The sequence below is a fragment of the Crassostrea angulata genome, chromosome 6, assembly GCF_025612915.1.
Source record: "Crassostrea angulata isolate pt1a10 chromosome 6, ASM2561291v2, whole genome shotgun sequence".
In the NCBI taxonomy this organism is placed as follows: Eukaryota; Metazoa; Mollusca; class Bivalvia; order Ostreida; family Ostreidae; genus Magallana; species Magallana angulata.
Window position 1 is genome coordinate 57,115,963 of NC_069116.1, and position 22,372 is coordinate 57,138,334.

At 31.2% G+C, this 22,372-nt stretch overlaps 1 protein-coding gene across 3 annotated transcripts; it reads left to right on the forward strand.

Moving 5' to 3' along the window:
- Nucleotides 1–6,630: 6,630 nt before the first annotated feature.
- Nucleotides 6,631–21,894, forward strand: LOC128189315 (stimulated by retinoic acid gene 6 protein-like). Of its 3 annotated transcripts, XM_052860874.1 has the most exons (19): nucleotides 6,631–6,737; nucleotides 8,661–8,714; nucleotides 11,010–11,132; nucleotides 11,424–11,555; nucleotides 11,644–11,761; nucleotides 12,297–12,379; nucleotides 13,659–13,783; nucleotides 13,915–14,035; nucleotides 14,434–14,482; nucleotides 14,939–15,037; nucleotides 15,152–15,243; nucleotides 15,593–15,722; nucleotides 15,852–15,978; nucleotides 16,849–17,003; nucleotides 17,162–17,210; nucleotides 19,132–19,249; nucleotides 19,995–20,126; nucleotides 20,829–20,992; nucleotides 21,487–21,894. In XM_052860874.1, the coding sequence occupies exons 5-19, from the start codon at nucleotides 11,645–11,647 to the stop codon at nucleotides 21,786–21,788; spliced, it is 1,863 nt and encodes a 620-aa protein (XP_052716834.1). In that variant the 5' UTR covers nucleotides 6,631–6,737; nucleotides 8,661–8,714; nucleotides 11,010–11,132; nucleotides 11,424–11,555; nucleotide 11,644; the 3' UTR covers nucleotides 21,789–21,894. The 3 variants fall into 3 exon arrangements, with proteins under 3 accessions (XP_052716834.1, XP_052716833.1, XP_052716835.1); XM_052860873.1 differs by lacking the exon at nucleotides 11,010–11,132; XM_052860875.1 differs by lacking the exons at nucleotides 11,010–11,132; nucleotides 11,424–11,555.
- The last annotated feature ends 478 nt before the right edge of the window (nucleotides 21,895–22,372 follow it).

The window sequence follows — 22,372 nt, forward strand, 5'->3', positions numbered from 1 at the left end:
GTTAGAGAGTTTTGATAACACAAATCCCCTTGTTACACTGAATTGTATAAATAAAAACAGTCCACTGCTTCCTGAGCTTCAGAGAAAATATTTTATCTCATACAACTTTTTTTATCAAACGGGCGATAAGTTATCAAATTCTTACGGGCGATAATTTATCAAATTCCTCAGGTCAGAACTATTTTTGACATAATCCCTCGCTTCAACGCTTCATTGACCTAGTTTTGAAGATTTTCCTGTATATTTCAAATCAATATTTATTCTTCTAGAAAATAATTTTATCAGAGATTAACTTTATAAATCATGACGGACAACAAATAGGGATGTAGTTAATAAAACTGCAAATCACGTTAGCTATTGACAACGCGATGCATGATGAAAACTGAACGGTTTGATTGTGTTCACAAGAATTTACCGTAATAATGCCTACCAAGACTTTTACTTTACCACCAGCAAGAATCTTTAATCAATATTTTCAACTTCAAATCATAAGTAACATCAACTAGTTTTTCGTTCAAGTCAATATTCAAACAAACGAGCACTTGACTTTTCAAGCCTGCAATATTTTTATTTTAGTTATCAAGCCCTAAGAAATAAATATTTAGAGAAAAAGAATTGTTTCAAGGCATGTTTCAGTTAAATTTTACATTTAAACAGCTGTCTTTATCTCCAAAATGATATAAAAAATAGGACTGCGCAAGGTCACAATAAGACAAAGTAATCAATTAGGCTAAAAAATATCATGCAATTCTTTCTAAAAGTTATAAATCAAACCGTATGAGATAATCAGAACATCTATTATTGTGTGATATTATATTTGCTTTGCCCAACTCGTTGAAATGGTTATACGATATTTTTTAAAATGTTTACATAAAAACCGTTGAATATTATAAAAATCGTTTTCATTACATTTCTTTGTAATCTAAATTGGATACATTGTAAATCTTTACTTTTTACATGTACATTCCTATCAATGACTATTTTTTTTATGAAAAATGTACTCCGCTGCTATGTTAAATTGGCCAAGAAAAACCGAAAACTGAAAAAATGAACAGTCTACCAAATATCCTTATATACCCCAAAAAGCTTTGTTATGCAGCACAGATGTGTTGTTGCTGTGGAAATTAAAGAAAATAGCACAAAAATTCCTACTTTTTGAAAAGTTCATAGCAACGGTAATCAATTTAAGAAAGAAAAATTCCCGAGTTGCACTAAAGTAATTATCAAACTCGATTTTTTTTCTTAACAATCACATAAAATAATAATTTTATAATAGTCTGATTTTTTTTCTTGAATTTGAGAAAACTCAAATCTCTGCATTTTTCCAAAAAATCTAAGGGATGATATGTACTCGATTGAAAACAAATTAAATTATCTCAATAGCAGAATTAAGTCAAATCTTATATATTGTGACGCGGCTCGAAACGTTAACAAACTTCGGGTTTGAATAATTTATTAGACAATAGCGTAATGTAGCGCAACTTCTTTGGTGTTGGAAACTCACAGGAAATAAGTTCAGTATACAAAAACGGTATAAAGTTTATTAAAAACTAATGTGGGATCAATGACTTAACGATGAAACAAAATTAAGAAATTCAGACACTCGTTAAACTAGTTATTACCACAAATTTTTCTTATAGGTAACTACTGGTAAAGATTTAAATTAACTCTGGCGAACAAATTGTGGTGAATCGACGCCACCAACAATTCTTTATCACCACCACTCCCGTTGTCCTAAAACTATGGTAAATCGACACCACCAATAGTTTTCCAAAAGATAGTAAACACCTGTAACTCGGTGTAAAAACATCACAAGTAATTAAAACTAATCCGTAATTAATAAAAGTAATTTTCAAGAATTCCAGAAGAGCACCGTAGATAATCCGGATTTCATCCAAATCTACCAATAAAACTAATCCAATTATTAACCATAAAATCACTTGTTTAAATTAACCAACTAACCAATAACAAAATTAACCAATTCATGGTCGACTCTTAATTGTGCCCCTGACATCCTCAGGATCTTAGAAGAACTGCAAAGCTCATTGACGCTGCAACGATTTATAAAGGCTGGTGCTGTAATCAAAAGGCTATTAACACACTGGGTGTCATCATCTTCCCCGACTAGCCATCCCCCCTTACTGACCAATACGCAGATTGTATTCCCAAGGGCAAAGTTCACGATTCATTAAGGTACCCCACTCCTCAATGTTCTTCTATCAAGAATTTCTTGAGAAGTATATGTATATCATTGAAATCTGTAGACAAAACATACTTGAAAAATACAAAGATAATGGGAGGTCAGTGTTCATCTCTCTGAGTTAAGGCCAATTTAATCTGACCTTTTTGCACCTAAATATAATTTCAGCCTCATTAGGATTTGTTGTCAGTATTTTTGATTAAACAAATTTTTTCTTGAAATATTGTTTTGAATAATGCACAATCATCACACTAAATAGAGGGATTACGAAAACATTTTCGAAGCTGTAAATTTTATGTGTGACCTTTTTGCACTTGAAATATAAAAATTCTATATTAGTTACAATTTGATTTTAGCATTTTGAATATCAAGGATTTTATAAGATCAATCCAGTTTACGTAGATATGTATTCGTTATTATTTTGACAAAATAAAACATTGGCCTCAGTGATGTCAAAGTTTAGATATATGGCTTCAAATTTAAGGTTCTCGCAAATTTTGGCTTTAAAAAATTCAGACCTTTTCTATATATATGCATAATTTTATGCTAAAAGTCTATCACTCTCTGTAAATTTAGTTTTGTACAAGTCACACAGAACCTAGAGAATATGTCACAAACCTATCAAATGTTAAAAATGTGATTAATGAATAAAGAATAATAAAAAAAAAAGAAGTATATTGAAAATTCATTATATTGCTGGTTTCTATCATGTTCGTCTAAAAAAACCTTCCACACGAGAAAAAAGTTCCCCCTTACACTTCTTTGTTTCTTGAATTCAATTGGATTTTTTTTATGAATTTTGTGTAATTATGAAATGATGATCTTTCTGTAATGATTAAATTAATAAAATCATACTCATATTAAATATAATTAACATTTGCGCAATGAAATTAAAACGTGAGGAGTGAGATGCCTTAAGGGAAGTGTTTATTATAATTTACAGTTGAATTCAAAAACTTAAAACATAATTAAAGTTTTACATGACTGTATAACTATTTCATTCTTAATAATATTTAGTCCCTAAATAGATTATAACATAACCTACTAAATGGGTGTTTGAATAATACATAGAAATATAAAGACAAAAACATGCAAGCAATTTCAACATTTTGAAACGTTTCTAAACTGTTATGTTAATATCAAATTTATTAAATACAACTATATCATCAAATTTGTATTGAATTGTGTCCGTAGCAGGTCAGCAAAGCAGGATGGGCAAAAAATGTTGATAATAGGGGGTATGCCATGTTGTCGGCTACCCAATTGTTGTAATCCTTTTGACCATTGTGGACATAATTAATTGTTAATAAATCAGTTCAAAAACAGTCTTGTTGAAAATATATTAATCTAAGGTCTTTGATAATAAAGCATATTTGAGTTTGTCTCGTAATATGCGCGGTTATCAAAGCTACCCCCCTCCCCCCCCCCCCCAATTATTTTACCTTATTGTCTAGCTCCGTGGATAATGTAGCCGGGATTTACTTATCCGATTGCACAAGATTAGTTTTTTTATTTATCTCCCTTTTTTCATATAGTAACGGAAAGAAAAGATTGGTAACTTAAGGAGCTGAAAATATTTTTAAAATTCGAAATACCCGCCCAACTTAATCCTTGTTTATATTATTGTGATATGTTTTCTCTTTCACAAAGTTTTAGGACATACTGCATTTATCTCGAGTTTATTCAGTATTTCAGTGTTATAAAATTATAGTTTGCTGCCGTTTGTTTTTTGCTTTTTCTTTTCAACAGATAGCTGAGTAAATGGCTCGATGATGGTGACCTGGATAGCAGCTACCGTTTGGTTACTGCATACGTCATAGTGGTCGAGACGGCATAAATGTCACTTTCAATTTAACCATTGAACTGTTCATAGTATGTAGTGAGTTTGTTTTAGTTGCTGTTGATGTATATTGATATATTATGTGGACTAATAGGCCATTTGAGGACAGAATATCAAAATTATTTATTACAACTTTATTATCAAATTTACTTTGAATTGTGCCCATAGCACGATTGCGGTCATCCCGGTGTGCTACTTTTCTAAGCAGGGAGGGCATGATATGTTGATTTAGGGGGAATGCCATGTTGTCGGCTACCCCATTGTTGTTACCTTTTTGACCACTGTGGACATTACCTGCTAACTTGATAAATCGGTTAAAAAACACTGTTGTTAAAAATATACTAATGTAAGGTCTTTGATAACTAAAAAATAACAACTTATTCACTCTTCCTATGTCATTGCTGCTTGTAAAATGGAATTCTTCATTATCTGGAAAACACGCAAAAGAGCTATCAAATATACGTCGCTTACGCTTTTTCATCTTTATTCGACTTATCCCAAACCACAGATTTCAGAGAGCACACAAGAAGAGTGAAGTAATTCGCCAATGATTCGAAGATAACAAAAAGTTTCTTTAGCAGGAGCAAATTCTAACCTTGGACGACCTAGTCCAAATCAGTCTTCGCTATCATGATCAATTTAATCATCACATCTACTATTGGATTGTATCATGTTTTTATACATATTTATTTTTTGTTCCGTTGTTTTAACTTTTGCTCTGCAATCGCTGTGTTTGAAATATTTTACCTTGTCTAGTTGCATGAGTCAATCCTTGGTTTGAATATGTTGATGGTAAAAATTTTTGTTAATATATTTGTTGCTGTTGTTGTTGTTGTTGGATTTGTTGAAATTACTATGGGAACCGTAGTGAGATGAAGAGAAGTTCAAGACAGTATGATGTTTGTTCCAATGGGCCTAATTGTTCTGAGTCAACGCATTAAAGTTTTCTCTTGCTTTTCTTTAAAATGTATGTCCAGTGATTACTTTAACTTTTTAATGATTTCGATTATACTACGTTCCCACTGTTGTGCAATCTCTTACATGCAAGTGACAAATGGTATCTGATCTCGGAACTTTTCTATAGTTTAAGTATTCGATACGAAGCGAAGCGGGTCGATACGTCCTTATGCAATTCGTTGAGATATGGTACTTTATTTACTATGGAATGACACCCACATTCATATCTTTAATTACACGTAGATTGCTAAAACCCTTAATTTTATCCGTTTGTCTTGAAATTAAAACATTTATACAGTTACATACATAATTATTAAAATCACGTTTTTCTCTTCACACATGCGTAAGAATATTTATCAAAAATATAATAATACTACAAGTAAAGCGTATTTCATCCTTTGCCATTTCGAAAATCAACAAAAAGGTGCTATATATAGTTTTTTGCATGAAGCGTAATGCTCTCGTATTACATTATCAGGGCTGACCAATGATCTCACATGCCGATCATTCCTTTAAAAGGAATACTTGTTTTGTGATGCACTGTTTATATTGGTATCAGGCTCCGTACTTGTTCCCCTGTCATTGTCATTTATTTTTTTCTTTTATGCGATGTCAGCACGCTAAGCAATATCAAAATGTGCATTTTTTTTAATTTGAATTTTAAAACGCACGTTATGTGTTATACATAACAAATTTATCCATGCTTTGCTATACTCTGTCCCAAGATATTTTGGATTCACGTATGGCTTAATTGTTTGATATTTATAAATACCTCAGGATCCAAACGATGTTCATTCAAAAGTATGAAAAATTTCCAAGATTTCTCAGTCAAAACGCTACTGTTAGCTTATCAGGTTTCAATACAATGCTAAAAAATGTGATGTCTACGGAGATTTTGCATTGCAGCAAGCCCGGATGATAACGTTGAAATATTGCGCGATGTATTCCGAGTGTATTCCGAATGGAGAAAAGATGTAAACATTCCCCATTATAAATCTCTGTAAGGAATCTGTTTTCGTTCCTGTGAATTTTTCCGAGTGAAAGATGATAATGTGTCAATGAAATTATCTTGGAAAATATCCCTTTCAACTATTTCAATTGCACTTCTTTCACAGGTAAGTGTATTTTTATTAAAAATCGTCCAAACATGAATCCAAAATATCTTGGGACAGAGTATAGCTTTATTGTTTCTAAAACATGTTTTGGAAAATTAAATCAAAACAACATTTTGAAAGGTTTATTGTCCTTTCAGATTTCAATAATTATATGAAAAGCAAGTGTATAAACTTAAGATAAGATATTAAAACCAATAACGCATGTTTAGCAACAGCACCATTATAAACATGTGGATGATAAAGTTTAGGTCAAGTATGAACTTCCGTGACTAAGATAAGACTAAGATAAAGAGTGTCAAGGTGAACTGCATATAGTTCTGAGAGATTTACACCCAAGGGACCATTATAAAAAAAAAAGTACGTCTTTCTAAATTTCAATTGACCTCTAATATTAATATGGCACATCTGTATGCATTTATCAAACATTGATGTTTATATTTGTTCTTAAACCGTAATATGGCGTCAGTTTCACAAGATGATCCAATTACTTTTTGTGACGATCAAACTGCCTCATGGGCCTAAGGTGCCAGGGCGTCAATGTTCTGCTTACCATGTAAATCTAGTTGATATTTAGTTTGTATAATAACGCAGACAGCGCCACGCCCCTTCCCACTTCTTCACGCAGGTAATTATTATTTTTTTTATTGAAGTTTGAATCATTAAGGATTTCCGTCCAGCATGTAAAAACTGGAAGTGAAAATAAAGAAAATAACATTCTCTCTCTCTCTCTCTCTCTCTCTCTCTCTCTCTCTCTCTCTCTCTCTCTCCTACTTTCTCTTTCTCTGTCTCTCTCTGTCTCTGTCTCTGTCTCTCTCTGTCTCTCTCTCATATAATTTGCTGGGTTTTTTACTTGTTTTTTTTTAATAATCTGGTCTTCAAAAACGATGCTACATGCCTTTTAAGGGACATGGTCACGGTTTTGGTAAAAAAAATTTTTTTAGTTTATATGATTTACAATGCTTTAGGAATGCTTTTCGAGTGCTCAAATGAAATTTGAGAGTCAGTCGTAGAGTTATAAGTATTACTAAGATATAGGGCTCACAATTCTTTATCATATAAACAGGGCTTTGTTTCTGTTAACGGTTCAATATACCAGTTAAGAGAAACTTTTTCAAGCTGATTTGTGTATTCTGTGAATCTTCTTATTCATTTTATGCGTAAGTAAACAGTTCCTAACGTTCAACACATTCAAATTAGGTGTAAAACTTGATTTTCACTTCAACATTCGAAATGTAAACAAAAGCATGTTTACATAGCAAATAATTGTAAGCTCTGTTTTCGCTTATAACTCAACGAATGACACTCAAATGTTGGTTACCCATGAAAAATGCCTTACTGGAGCAATCGGAAAAATAATTTTTGACCAAATCATTACCATGCCCCTTTAAACTCCGCTCAATGTGACACCTCTCGTGTTCAAAACGTTATCCTAACTCTTTACATTATATGAAATGCGCAGTTTAATGTCTGAAGTTTAATAACACCTTATCTTATGACGGGTTTTACCTGCAAATTCCACCACTGTGCAGTAATGAAAAATTGTGTTGAATGTTTTTAACATTCAAACAAAGGGCCTAAAGATGCATGTATGATCGCTATGCTGATTTTTTGCTATAGCAATTGAGTTCTTATATACTTCCCAATTCGTGTAACCAATTTCAGTAACCATACCGTACACTCAATAAAAAAAATGAGTCAGATCAATTATATCATTTCTATGTTATATTAAAAGCAGTATTTTGGGTATTTCATTGACTAAAGCAAAAAATAGATATAAACATAAACACTAAAATGCTTTTTTTGGTGCTTCAGTGGGGCTGCAAAGGTATCAAACATTGCAAACATATACATAGTATAGTATATATCTCGTGAAAAACATTTTTTTTTAAATATAGTTTGGTCTCAAATATTGTATTTTTTACATATCCTTCGAAACAGAGTATCTCTGTCTAGCCCGGCAACTTAAAAGATTGTTTCAACTGAAATTGAAGTCTCTATACTTACATGCGTGAATATAGACATTTTGTCAATAAATTACGAAATGCATGCACCAGAGTAACTGTTTACTCATTTCATATTTCAAACACCCTTTCCGTTTAAAAAAATTCCTTGAGCATGTAAGATATACAATAAGTTGACATTTAAGTAAGCTAGAACAAAAATATACGCCACTTATAATTAAAATCAACTCCAATTTAGATTTTTTATCATTGTCCGCTTAATGTCAAGGCAATTGGTTTTTTATTCATTTTAATTTATAAATATTTGTTAGGAAAATCAATTAAGAAAAAAAAACCAACCTAAATTATACAAAAAATATTTTGGTTAACATGCAATGCCTATTGATGTGTAAAGTGTTATTTCCCACGCTTGTTCAGCCTATCATAGTTTTACTATAAATAGAACATTTTCTAACAGAACGGGGTTGTCGTTTGTAAATATGAATTATGTAACCAGTACCCTGACACGTGACTTTGGCGTGTTTTCATTTTTGAAAAAAGACGGAAAGGGGTAATTTCTAAACTGATATTTCTAAGTATTTAAACAGAAAGAACATTTCCCGCCAAATCAATCATTGTTTGGGACCTACAGAAGTATAAAGGTAAGTTACCTTGATGTTTCATAATAAAACTACATTTGGAATACAAATTGCTTTTTAAAACTTTTCTTCCCTGTCTTATCATAATGTAAATATCCCGTGTCAATATTTGAAAACTAGGTAAGGGTAAAATTGCAGATAATATTTAGAAATAAAAAAGAATCGTTTTCCACTATTTATAAAACCATCTCAAAATAATCTCATACATAATAGAGAAAGTAAAAAAAAATGACGTTGAAGAGTGAAATCTTTTAGAAAACATCTCGTCATCACGTATTGGCTTGAGTTTAACTGCAGGTAACACAATGCTGGCCGCTTGAGATTTAAATTTTAATCTCTTAAAAAAATCCATGTTTTTCAATATTTAACAAGTCAAGTTTGTTATCCTGCTAAAATATTATCAAGAGTGAGACAGATTTTGGGTTTTTTATTTTACGAAATCGAAGCATGAGTGAAGATATGGAAACAAATTAAAATTCTTTCTCAGTAGTGAAACGCCTTCCGTATATAACTTAAAATATTGAATTTTCTGTGTATTTCAATTTTCCCGGTTTTTGTACCTCCCCATATTAGCCGTCTCTTGTTGAAGCCATGTAAAACAATATAAATTGCATGGTGAATATATGTTTATAGAAAATTCACAGAATGACCAAAACAACAGAATTGAACAATTAAACAACATAAATAAAACATCATTAGAATGATATCATTCTTTGAATATCTTAGATACAATATTTTTTTCCTTAAAAAAGAGAAAAAAAAAGATCGTACATAAATATCGAGGAACCAATTACTATAGAAAAAGAATTAAAGGGATTTTTTTTTCTAATTTGAAAAGACATTTAAGATATATACGAGATGTACATGTGTAAATAATAATTTTTTTTAATGTTTTTATCAATACGATGATTTAGCTACCATCGAAATGCAAAATTCGCCGAGACTTCAACTTAGTGCATTTTGTATTTCTTGAGTAACTTATTCACCCTATTTATAGCCTTAAATACAGCAATAATTGTAGAGCATTTATGGCATGTCAAACGTTGCAATATTTTATCCTTTCCATTTGTGTCTTGCCTAAATTTTCATTTCTATTGTATAATTTTCTTTTTGTATTCTATAACTTTCTACTTAATTCTATGTTATTCCTTTTGCATTGTATAATTTTTATTTGTATTCTAAGATTTTCCAGGTCTTTTTCATTGCATAAATTTCTTTCTATTAGCATGGTGAAATATTTCTTTTGGTTTGTTTCAAAAGATTTCATTAGTTATTGTTATCCTTTATCAAAGTGGGTAATACTAAGGTGCCTGAAATTTGCTGTATCTTGTTTGACAGGTTATTAAGCTATTTTTAGCAAACAAATTGAATGTCTTTATAACTTATCGGCTTTATTACCGGCTGGGGTTGTTACAACCGCCGAAAATTTTTAAACTTTGAGATGGTCTCGCTACCTTTGATACCTCTCCCGTTACCTCCTCAAACTCCTGCAGGAGTTACTTCAGTCTTCCTTGAAGCCAAATTTTTCAAAAAGTTAAGGCCACGAAGGGAAAGAGAGGAGGGGAGGGGTTGACTCAGATAAGTAAGCATCCAATCATACATGTAAAATCTTAATTTGTTCCATGTTGGAACATTTCAAGTGGCTCTGGGTTTCCTAACTGTGTCAACTAACTTATAGGATTTACTAGATTTCAAAGTAATCTTACATCGTTGTAATCCTAAGGCCGATCTCGTTTCTCATACCTCCAAGGTCAATCTCGTTTTTCCCACCTCCAGAGTTACATGTAAAAAGGCTGGATCATTAGTGCGATTCCAATGATGATTAAATTAATACATGTACTTTCAATTTCTTGTAAAATAACTTTGTATTCATACTTTGTCCTGAGTTTTTGCTTTCATCACTTTTTGCTTAATTTTCGATAATCATGAATACCCTTGTGCTCTAACTACTAGTACGTTCTCCACTTACATGTATATGAAAAATGTCTAGATTATCTGTTTTGAAACGCTCCCTCTCCCGCTACAGGTTTAAAATACACAACCCAATATAGAAAGTCTATAGAAAGATTTTGCAATGCATCATTCATGAAATGGCCCGAATGAAAACGTTGAAAAATTGTGCAAGGTATTCCGAGTGAGTTCAGAATGGTGTAAAGAAGTATGCCATACCCATCGTAAATCTCCTTAAGAATTTTTTTCTTTCCTGTCAACTTTTCTTAGTGAAAAATGATTATTTGATAATAAAGATATCTTGGATATTTTTACTTTTTTTTATTTTTTAGTGTATTTTGTTCACAGGCATCAACAACTTGAGACATGCTATGATTGTCAAAAAGGACTAAGCCAGCTTCCAGGCACTTTAGCATTACCAAGTTCGATAAAGGATAATATTTATTCAATAAAATCCTTCCTAAAAACTAGGTATACAATACCTATGAAAATTATGCCATATAAAGAATTATTTTACAAAACCAGTGTAATATTTTACAATACAATTTAAATTTTTACTATACTGAGAAATGAAAAATAATATAATACATATGAAGTTTATACTATGCAAATGAACTATTATATAATACAAATGAAAATGAGAGTTTTCAAATGAAAATTATTAAAATACAAATGGAAAAGATCGAATATTGCAACGTTTGACGGCTAGCTGAGAAATGAAATTATCAACCCCGTGAAAATATGTGTCTTTATCATTTGCAGCTGTCGGATTGGTACTTCATTGGTTCCAATTACAACAAAGTTAATCAAATTTTATCATCAGAAAACGGCTGGTCTCGTTTCGTATACCTCAACGGTCGGTCTCGCTTTTCTTAACTCCCGGAGAAAAGCGAGGTATGTTATATAAATGCCAAATCTCTTCAATTATAATTATATACCTATCATTTTAATTGTTAAAAACAAAATTTCAATATGTTTGTAGAATGCAAAACGAAACCGGTAATGTATCAACTACTGTAGCAGCATCACCTTCAAACACTGAGCTGTGCAAGGAATATACAAATGCAATATTTTTTGGTTTTGGAATGTCTCCTTTTGCGGTATGTAAATATAAAGAAAGAATTATTTATAAAGAAAGAAAGAAAGAAAGAAAGAAAGATAGATAGATAGATAGATAGATAGATAGATAGATAGATAGATAGATAGATAGATAGATAGATAGATAGATAGATAGATAGATAGATAGATAGATAGATAGATAGATTATTTGGGTAAGTTATAAGCCTTGAGTTTCTGAAACGATCTTCCATCAACAATAGTGTTAAATAACTCTTAAATAATTGGAAAAAATGAATTTCTTCAAAGGATTGGCGTTTGTGTGTAAATACCCAATAGTTTTATATGTACATTTATAACACACTGTTTAACATATATAATATTGTTGAGTGGTGACTTAAATAATGAAGTAAGGAAGTAAAAACAAAAAAAGGTATAGACTTGCATTTCACTAAAAAATTTCCAATTTTATCATTGCTCTAGGAGGTATACCCCTTTACGTAATTATCTGTGTATATTGTGCATATTCTGTCATTTATTAGGTGTATCATTGTCAAGTACTGGTATATTTCATTACAGATGGTAGCAATTCTAATTATATCCCTATTCGAGCGAAGACGATACAAATCTGATATTTGTTATGGAAAACCCGGACTACCATTGTAAGTTTTTTTTATATAGTTAACCTTACATTGACCTTACCCTGATTCTGATGGTAATTCTTCATTATTGTTATTCTTCTTCTAGACGTTTTTTAAACCTTGATAACTTTTTTGTTTGTCGTCCGATTTCATTTAAATTTTCAGGGTGTATTGTAAATTAGATTAAGCTTTTAAGTCACAAAAAGATGAGAAATCGTAACTTCCGGGTTCGAGTTATCCCCCTTTTTCAATATTTTAGGGGCAATCGTTTCCGGACAAAGGCTCCAAAATGGTCCGTAGCAAATAATCCAAAGTTAGGAATCTTTAAAATTGACACTTTGAGTGTTGTCCTCTGATTTGTGTATTTTAGTTTTTCCCAATTGTACCAGTTGAATTATATAATCGAAATTTATGTTTTAAATTGCTTAGTTTTACTCATGTGTTTTCTTCTTGACTTTATAGTTTGAAATATTTTATAAATGCATATAGATCAAAAGTTGTGCATAAATTTAAGGGTTTCTTTTGAGACGAGAAAAAAGGGACTGGCTCCTTAAATAAGGGATCTAGGCGACTGGAAAGTCTTTGCAGTATAACTAAAAAACGATACATGCTAAGATAATGATGTTGCTGGAAAAGTTGTTCTTCATTATCTTATCAATCTAATTGCAATATAGTATTGTTTGGATATTGCGTAATATGAGAGTTAAAAGCTTCACATAAATACATGCATATCCGCTTTCGTTTTGCTTATAGGGAATAGCTCCCTGTGCATAATAGTGTTTAAAACTCGCAGCTAATACTTTTCTTGTCTAAATATATCTCAAACTTATCACAGAGACATACCTTTATCTGTTTTACGAGAGGTCTCTTCAATACTCTGCAGTCTGGGGGATTACATTTATACATAGAAAATACGCATGAACTAATTTTCAAGAGTTCAAATTGATTTTCTAAAGCCCTGATTGGTTAGAAGTTAAGGTCCATGTAGTGTGAAAATTACCTCCTATCAAAAATTGTGAAAAGTGACAATCCTGTCTCGACTTAAAGCTGTAACGGAGGACCTACTCGTTGCTTGCAATGAGCTAGGCTCTAGTTTATATATATATATATATATATATATATATATATATATATATATATATATATATATATATATATATATATATATATATATGTTTTGAATTAAAGGCATTACTTTTGTTACCTTGTCTGAATCTTATATCATGATCTATAGTATTTATGGAATTAAAAATGAAAACCCTGATCAATTATAATAAAATAGATAAATATTCATTTTTAGGCCCATTAATTTTCTGGATGGCACATCTTACTCAGTTGCCAACGCAGCTGCATTTGGGTGTACCTTGGAACATATCCTTGTTTATCTGTTCTCTGGCAAAATATCAGTGAACAGATGGTTGGTGGGTAAGTAATGTTTTCCAAGATCTAAAATAGTCCACCTCAAACCCATATTATGTACAATTGTTATAATTATGCAATTATTACTTAGCATGAACAATGATATATTGTAATTCCTTTTAAATTTGATATTTCAGCTATAGTGTTGTTCCTTCTGACTTTCCTAGCCGCATTGGTGTTTTATCCCATTTTCGCTTGTTTGAATTCACCATCCAGAGTATTCGGTTCTCTTGTAGGATTTCTGTACACGTTCCTGTTGTAAGTTTTTTAACTAGTGAATAATTCAACATAATTAAATCATAAATACTGAGCATTATCGTAATTAGGCCAAAATAAAGTCGAAAATGAGATTGGATCCTTTCACGATTTGCCTTGATTGACTTTTGGAAGAAATTGTTTGAAATGATGTAATGCACCACGCCGCTGGGATTAATTCCATAAACAATTCTTTCTCCACATGTCAAATGAATGCATTGATTTGTTACCTTGGATATTTTTTTCAGTAGTTCAACAATGATTGGATTGCATTGCAAAACTGTTCATAAGTTTCTCTGTAAGCAAAGTTCTGACTGAGGACCGACGTAGGACCTCTTGCATTATAAATGGCATTAACTACAATTGTTATATTTTGACTATTTTTTTCCAAATTGTTGTAGATTATTAGTTTTGCTTGCAAGAGGCTATTTATGTGAAGAATCTGGTTGGGTAAGGAAAACAATTTTTGTAAGTTAACGTAGCCCACATTTTTGAATAAAACATGATAAAACTGTTAACAGTTCAAATTTATCCGTGTTTAATATGAGGGTGAATATAAAATGTATATTATATATACGTTTGATACCTTAAGATAATTTTTTTTTATTTTTTTGTGGTTGATATTAGTATTTGCCGTTTGTAAGTTCTTGAATGTCATTTTTTATGTTTAAAACATGATAAAACTAGTTGTATTAATAAACATAAGTAATTTCATTCACATATTATAAATTTTAGATATAACCAAACCTGCACAAATTTTTGAAAAATTGAATATTTTTGCATTTGAAATCTAACAACTGAGAAAGGGCTTGTTAATGTATCGGAGAGGAGAGGCTTATGATTCGCTTGATTTGAATGTATCAAATGTGTCTTGGAAATGCACTCGTCTTTTGCTTATATTTTTAGAATTGGGCTCTTCACGCTGTTACACTTGTCAGTGAAATCTACATCATGATTTTGTTTGTCTATCGATTTGTCACAGCCATCCTCAAAAAATCGAAATTTGTAAGAATATGTTGGAATATGATTTTTTTTTTAAAGTTCTTTGAACATTAATTGCTTTATCTATTTTGTTCTTGGTCAGTGAACTGTTCATAGTTTCTTTTTATCTAAATTTAGCACAAAGAACTCCTAGTAAAGATTGACCAAGTAATGCATGTTAAGGAACTTCTGGTGGCACCCAAATCAAAAATAGAGGGGAACGATATCAAGTATATTTTTACTTATGTGTCGGCATGTATCATATTGTCATGCCCTTTACTTTCCAATAACTCTCTCTCTCTCTCTCTCTCTCTCTCTCTCTCTCTCTCTCTTTATCTCTCTGTCTCTCTGTCTCTCTCTGTCTCTCTCTGAAAGAATGTTATTTTGTTAAAAGAATCCATTTCAATTGACAAACTGTGCAGGAACTTTTATTTCTATTAAATTAAAAATAAACATTATGCATTTTTTAGTTGTAAACATTGATGAAGTATTTCTGCTCTTACAATTTCTTTATTATTAAAATTATTATTGGTTTGTTACTCAACCTGAGGCAATTTACTCAATGCATTTTATTTACAGACAAAGAATCATTACGTATTCAGAAACTGTTTTAGCAGAGGCAAAGCTATGTTGTCTTCACAAGAGCCTGTATCGGTGTACAACTCGAACTCTTGCTATCAATACCATTGTTTTGCTTGTGTTTTACTCGGTAATTATATGATATTTTTCTCTTTTATTACTTCATTCTTTTAATATCTTATTTTCATTCTTGTATCAGATATATTAAATACAAATGTCACGTTTAATCACATTATGTGATAAATGAATGATTTTGTAGAATTTTCTATTGACGTTTCAACTTGGAGAAATAACGGAGAGTTCGTTATCGAAATGGGCGGCTCTTTACTCTACTCTCTCGTTAAATGGTTGCGAACAGATTAAAATTTTATCGGAAGTGATCAGAGGTAATTTTGTAATTAAAAAATCTCTATGAAGCACATCTGCCAGAATCTAAACAAGTAGCCCATGCACTACATTGTTCACTTGATCAACAATAGCCATAATAAATGAGCTTTCTGGAGTCATATAAAAATATTTAGACAATGTAGTAAAATAAATCCTGTATAAATATATTTTCAAACTGTTACTAAAAAATTCTTTTATTTAACATAACTGGGTGGTTTCATTGTCATCAGATATTGTGATGAAGATTGCAGTTTTCATGAAGACATTGAACGACTGTTTATATAAATATGATCTAATATCAAATTTTACCCTTTGTGAGGCCCAGTAATACCCCAGGGACAACAATGTAAACAATTAAGAATCAACAATTTTAAGACATGATACTTGTATACATTATGCCTTTTATATTAACATTTTAAATCTACTTTACCTAATTAAAGGCGCTAGTTACATCTTTTCTGGCCGATCGGTTTTTGAGGAAAAGATTTTTATAGATTTTTCTCTGTGTTTTCCTGTATAAGAATGTGATCTCTCTTCCGATCATTCCATCGATTTACTTTTACTTAGTAAACATTCTAAAGTTCTCAATTCCCACCAAAATGGCATACCATTTTGAATATTTTACACCTGGCTGATTAGCAGGCTAGAGTCTGTTTTCACAAATAAATGTATTTGTTATCAATAACCCGGGCATTTTTACATACAAACAAATAAAGATTGTATTTTTGGAAATGATAGAACATTATTGATAAAGTTACATTATTTAGATTAATACTAAAACAATATCTAAAGAGTAAAATGTTAAATTGCATATGGTATTCTAAAATAATACTACATGTAATATTAACTTTCTTTGTGGCTTTAAATAGTGTCCTTGATAGTCGGCAACATTCTGTCTGCTGTTTATCTAATAACCAACATGATCCTTATCTACCGGTCTCAGAGACAACATCTTATGAAAAGATGGAGAGGGGACAAATCTTTCATTCCCACTCAATGCAGACTTGATCACTCAGAAAAACTGGTAAGAGTTAATTTAACTTACAGTGTAATGTATACTTATGCAATTTCGTATGCACTGGTATTTCTGAATAATTTTGTAGATTGTCTATAAAGCTATGAAAATATAGTTCCAAACTTTGAACAAACTTCTTTGAGTATGTATGTAATCATTTTTTTTAGGTAAAAAATCTTATGTATGCAGGGCACCAGGTTTCATACCTTATTGGAGGTTTGTTGTTATCCGAAGACACTAATATAATTTGAGAACTGTTTTTTATTCCAAAGGGAGTTTTAAAAAAGACTGATGAATAATAGTGAATTAAACATTTAGGTAAACTGCATCTTTGTTAGCCAAGGGTTTTCGGTCCACTCCGCTCCCTTATAAGCCTTTGGCAGATCTTATAACGAAAACTTGGTTACAAGCTCCGTTTTATGATTAACTGCAGCTGCAAGTAGCTGATCCAATTGTAACGTTTAAAACAAGCTCTTATAAATAAATTCCAAACGGAACACACATGTGATCTCTGGTATAACATTTCGGGCTTCTAAAAAGTTGAGATAAAAATGTTTCCCCCAAAGATGGTTTAACCGCTTTAAAAACTCTATATTTTATTTGGATTGTACTGAGTTTTACAAACTTGTAAAGGCTAGCGTGATACATTTATGTAGTATGGGAAGTAAACATGGCGAATGTAAAAGTTGCCTATTCCATTGCTATAGGAGTCTTTGCTGATGGTTATTGCTTTTTCAGGTTTAATGAACTCTATTTTATTTATTTTCTTTTGTCGACAATATTCACGACAATACTTGGTTTTATGGCATGAAAGCTTTCATATATCACCGACTTTATAACTCCCTCCACTGGTCCATACAAACATTATAAATAAGACAGTCCTTGCTTTTTCTACATTTCATCTTAATTCTTAGTAAATAGCATCGTTGATGTTGTTCCAATACTCACTAATAAACAAATATTCAAGTTGTATTTATGCCATGGCGTGTTAATAAACCATTGCTTCATTCGAATAAAATGTAAGTATGAAAAGGGGGCAACTCATGTTGTTCGCTAGACAGCGCCATTGCATCATTGAGTTTTCGTTATGAGATTTACCAAGGGTTTATTGGGAGCGGAGTGGACCGAAAACCTTTGGCTAGCAAAGATACTGCGTATACTGAAAATGTGAGTACAATATTTTGGATAAGAAGAAAAAAATAATAGTAAAGGGTCCTACTAGTAGGAAGTATTTGAAAAAAAAAATATTATATTCCTTCACCTTAAATGTATAGACTGGTTTACTTGGGCGTTTTATAATTGGCTAAAATTTAAATGTTAAAAAATTATTTTGCAGAATTTTTGTTGTTACCTTTTACAAAAAAAAGCTCGATGTGATTGAATGTACTTATAATTAAATTATATTATCAACAAAATAACAGTGGAAATTAAAAAAATGACTGAATTGTGTCAATGTTCATAAAGTGAAATATTTTAACCATTTTTAATGAAAAAATCAAAATCTTAAAATAAATAGGAAATGTTCCGACAGTGTTTTTTAAGCATTGAATGCTTATTTTATGATACCGCTCGCTAGCGCTGTATGATAATTTGTCTGCACAGTCTTGGTGTGTTATAGGACCGACGTCATTAAAAAATTAATCATTCATTAAATGATATATATGTAAATATTCATATTGATGTTTATTTGTTTGAAATATTTGTGTATCGTCGCCTTATATATTACACTCTTAGTCAGGGAAACATGCATGGAACAGCCATATTAACATGTTACTTTGTTCGCTTTCGCGACAAAAACTATAGTGCCGAACTGTTTAGAGAAAAATCTGGTTTATGAACGAATAGATATATGAATTAACAGTTATTAAATGCTTTTATAAGTAGATATTAAATTGGTTATGTAAGTCAAAACGATTCATTTTATTTTACAATGAGAAATATTTTCAAAACGCATAATGACGTTTAATTATATTTGAGGGCATGCGTCGTGAAAAGGCTATGTGTTTTTCAAGGAAAATTAACGTCGGAGATTTGAAATGCAAACATAAGGGAAAATAAACACTGAACGTAATATAACATAAATATAATCGAATGAAATGTGATAAAATTATAATTATTCCATTATACCTTTTTTCAGGTTATATTTTTTTCCAGATTTTGGTGTTTGTCTCATGCCTCTTGTTATCTTACTTTTGTATTTTGCCAATAATGAAAAAGGTTCCAGAAGAGTTTTTGATACCTCTGGAATTTGTGTTGTAAGTATAAATAGCACCTTTTTGGGAGTTGGTTTTATTCAACTCTCCTATGCAGTTAGTCTGGCAAACCGAAAGTGAAACAGTGTGTGGAACTAAGTACAAATCATCACCGCTGACAAGACTAAGTTCTTGAAAATAATAGAAAAAAATTCGATGTAATGTATGCCGAAGCATTGTTTTTCAAGGAAACTTGTCTATAAACACTTTATAAATAGTCAAATTTTATATAGTACGAACAATTTAGATATTTTTGTAGTCTCATGTATTCCTACGCCAGAGTTAATTAATATAGTCTCGTTCAACCAGACGCTCCGCTGTCTCCGTAAATCTGCGACAAGCAGAGAGGGGGCTCTCTTGCTTGTCGGATATGAACGGAGACAGCCGAGCGTCTAGTTAAACGAGACTAGAGTTCGCTATCAATAGTACTTGGATCCATACAATTTTTAGAATTGTTTCGATAACTAATACATACTATATAGTTGAAATCTATCTTTAAATATTACACAACATGATTCATATGGTGTTTCTCGAAATTCTTGTCGGAAAAGTCTAAAAAATTCATATTATAAAAAAGTGCGTAATTCAAATTCACACTAGAAGCTAATTGTCATGCAAGATAAATTGATTTTAAAATAAATGATAATCGATAAAATCAACACCCGTCAGTACTTCAGTACTTTGATTTTATAACTTATCCTTTTTCTAATGTCATTTATAAACTTGTGTCAATTGCGGATTTTTATAGACCTGGTGTGATCTTTTTGTTTGTCCTGAGATTCATCCTTCGATTCATCAGCAGTCGTGTGTTCCTACAAAATCATTATCTAAGTTCTGACAATGGCAAGCACTGGGAAAGAGCATTGGCTCTGGATAACAGGTTATTCATTTGTATGTTATATAAGCAAGAACGATTTCATATGCAAAAAATGCTTATCTTATCAAAGATGACAAAAACGACAACAACAAATGAGTTAAACTGGTGCTTTCTTTCAGCAACACTTTTTTAAATATACAATGCACTCTTGTACAAATGTATGTATTCATCAACTGTAAATATTGTTCTTTTGAGACTATTCTTTTTCATTTAATTGATAATGGTTGGAAACAAAAAATTATGATACATGTACAAACTATGGTTTATTTTAAGGCAAATAAAAAAATTATACACAAAGTTGTTTTAATAAAATCAGCAAATATTCATTACCACTGAATGATATTTTTTTATTTGCATTAATTTTTAACTCTCAACCTTTTTTCCCTTCTAATACATGAGATACCGGTTTAGTAGGACCTATGTTTATCGCAAAAAGGCATATTTGTTCATGTCTCGGATGAAGTAACAATTCATTTTGGAAAAGAAGACAAAAGATATACCTGTCTAAGGTGTATTCCCTCAATAATTTCCAACGATAAGGAAATAACTTCGTAAACGTTGAAAATGCTAAGTAAGATCATCATCACTCTACACTCTAAAACCTTTTTAACCAGAAAAAGTAAAAAGTTGTAAAATAACACTTGTTAGATATAGCCTAGTTTCACATATAAAGGGTTTCATGGCTTTCCTCTTTATTTTTTACAGACGGGTATACCAGAACTTGTCATTCTTCCTGTTTTTCTACTATATCCTGACTGGGTTGTACCGATGTATATTCCGTGTCATGACTTCTATCTGTATAAATACATTCTACATTGCACGTATGGACAAACCATTACTGATTCCTGGATTTGAGCGTTTTGACATAGGTATGTTTCTTCAAGATTTTCAAATTTATTCTTGGATACTTAAAATATATCATATGTTGATTTCCTCAAAATCTAAATATATTTACTGTATTAGATGTATGACCCTCGTAATCTTTTTACAACATGTTTTACTACAAACGCATCTAGTGAAGCATTCTGCATCTGTCTTTTAAAAAATAGAAATTAAGGGATTTTTAACGAAAACAAATTGCGGGTAGAGAATGACTGCTTATTGTCGTGTAAATATTTTATAGAATCTAGAAATATTTGTAAACGACTGTACAAAGAATAAATGATTCTATGAAAAAATCAAATGCGTATTCTATTTCTCTTATTCCAGTCAGACTTCAAAATACCAAAACATTTATATCATAAAATAACTGAACCAGAAATATCTTTATAACAAAAACAGTGATTAAAATACAGAAATTTCTGGTATATATTATTTATAACCAATGTGATAATAATAAGTGCATTTTATTCTATGACGCTAGGATATATGACTTATCTTGGATTCTTGGAGGTTGAGCTTCATCAATGTCACCCAGTAGTTGTGGTGTGCTGTGATTTGCTTATGAAATCTGTGAATCACTTATCATCAAACCAGGAAACAAGCTTGGAGTCCCCGATGGATGCACATAAAAGAAATATAATGTCCAAAATTTACACACGAAAAGTGAGAAACAAGTGGCAAAAGATGAAGACATTGATCTTAAACCAGAATCTTTGTAAGGAATCGAAATCAAATGTTTCTTTTCAACAGCCTCAGCAAGCCAAGTTAAATTTAGTTCACTGAAATGCTTACAATAAATAGTTTCTTTTTAAAAGTTTAATTTGCTTAGCGATTACTTATTGTTTTAATTTGTCAGATGTATTTGAGTTATGGTTAAAATGCAATTCTATGAATGTGTTCATTTTTTATACATTTTAATTCTGTTGGTTTTCCAATAGTTATACAATTCGTGTATATCTATATAGGTGCCTAGTGTTTGAGGAAGGAGAAATTTAAAGCTCATATTACGTGAAGTAAGATTTTTCTGCCTTTGCATTACTGAGAAATTACCGTGAAAACTCAGCACCTGTAAAAAATTGTTCCCTGCTTATTGTTTTTGATTTTGTGGATTTATGACGTCACACAGACCCTCCGATGTAAACAATGCATTAGAACTAGTGTTCTAACACCGCACATTATTATACACGTTGTAACATCAAAACACCGCACATACTACATGTATAATAGTACACGTTTCAAATCAACACATTTCAGGTTCTTCGACTAAAAGTAATTAAATTGAATGGCAACATATTTGTCAACTTGAAAACGAAACCAAAATATTAACAGTGAAGCGAATGATGATGCATGTTTCCTAGTAAGCTGTT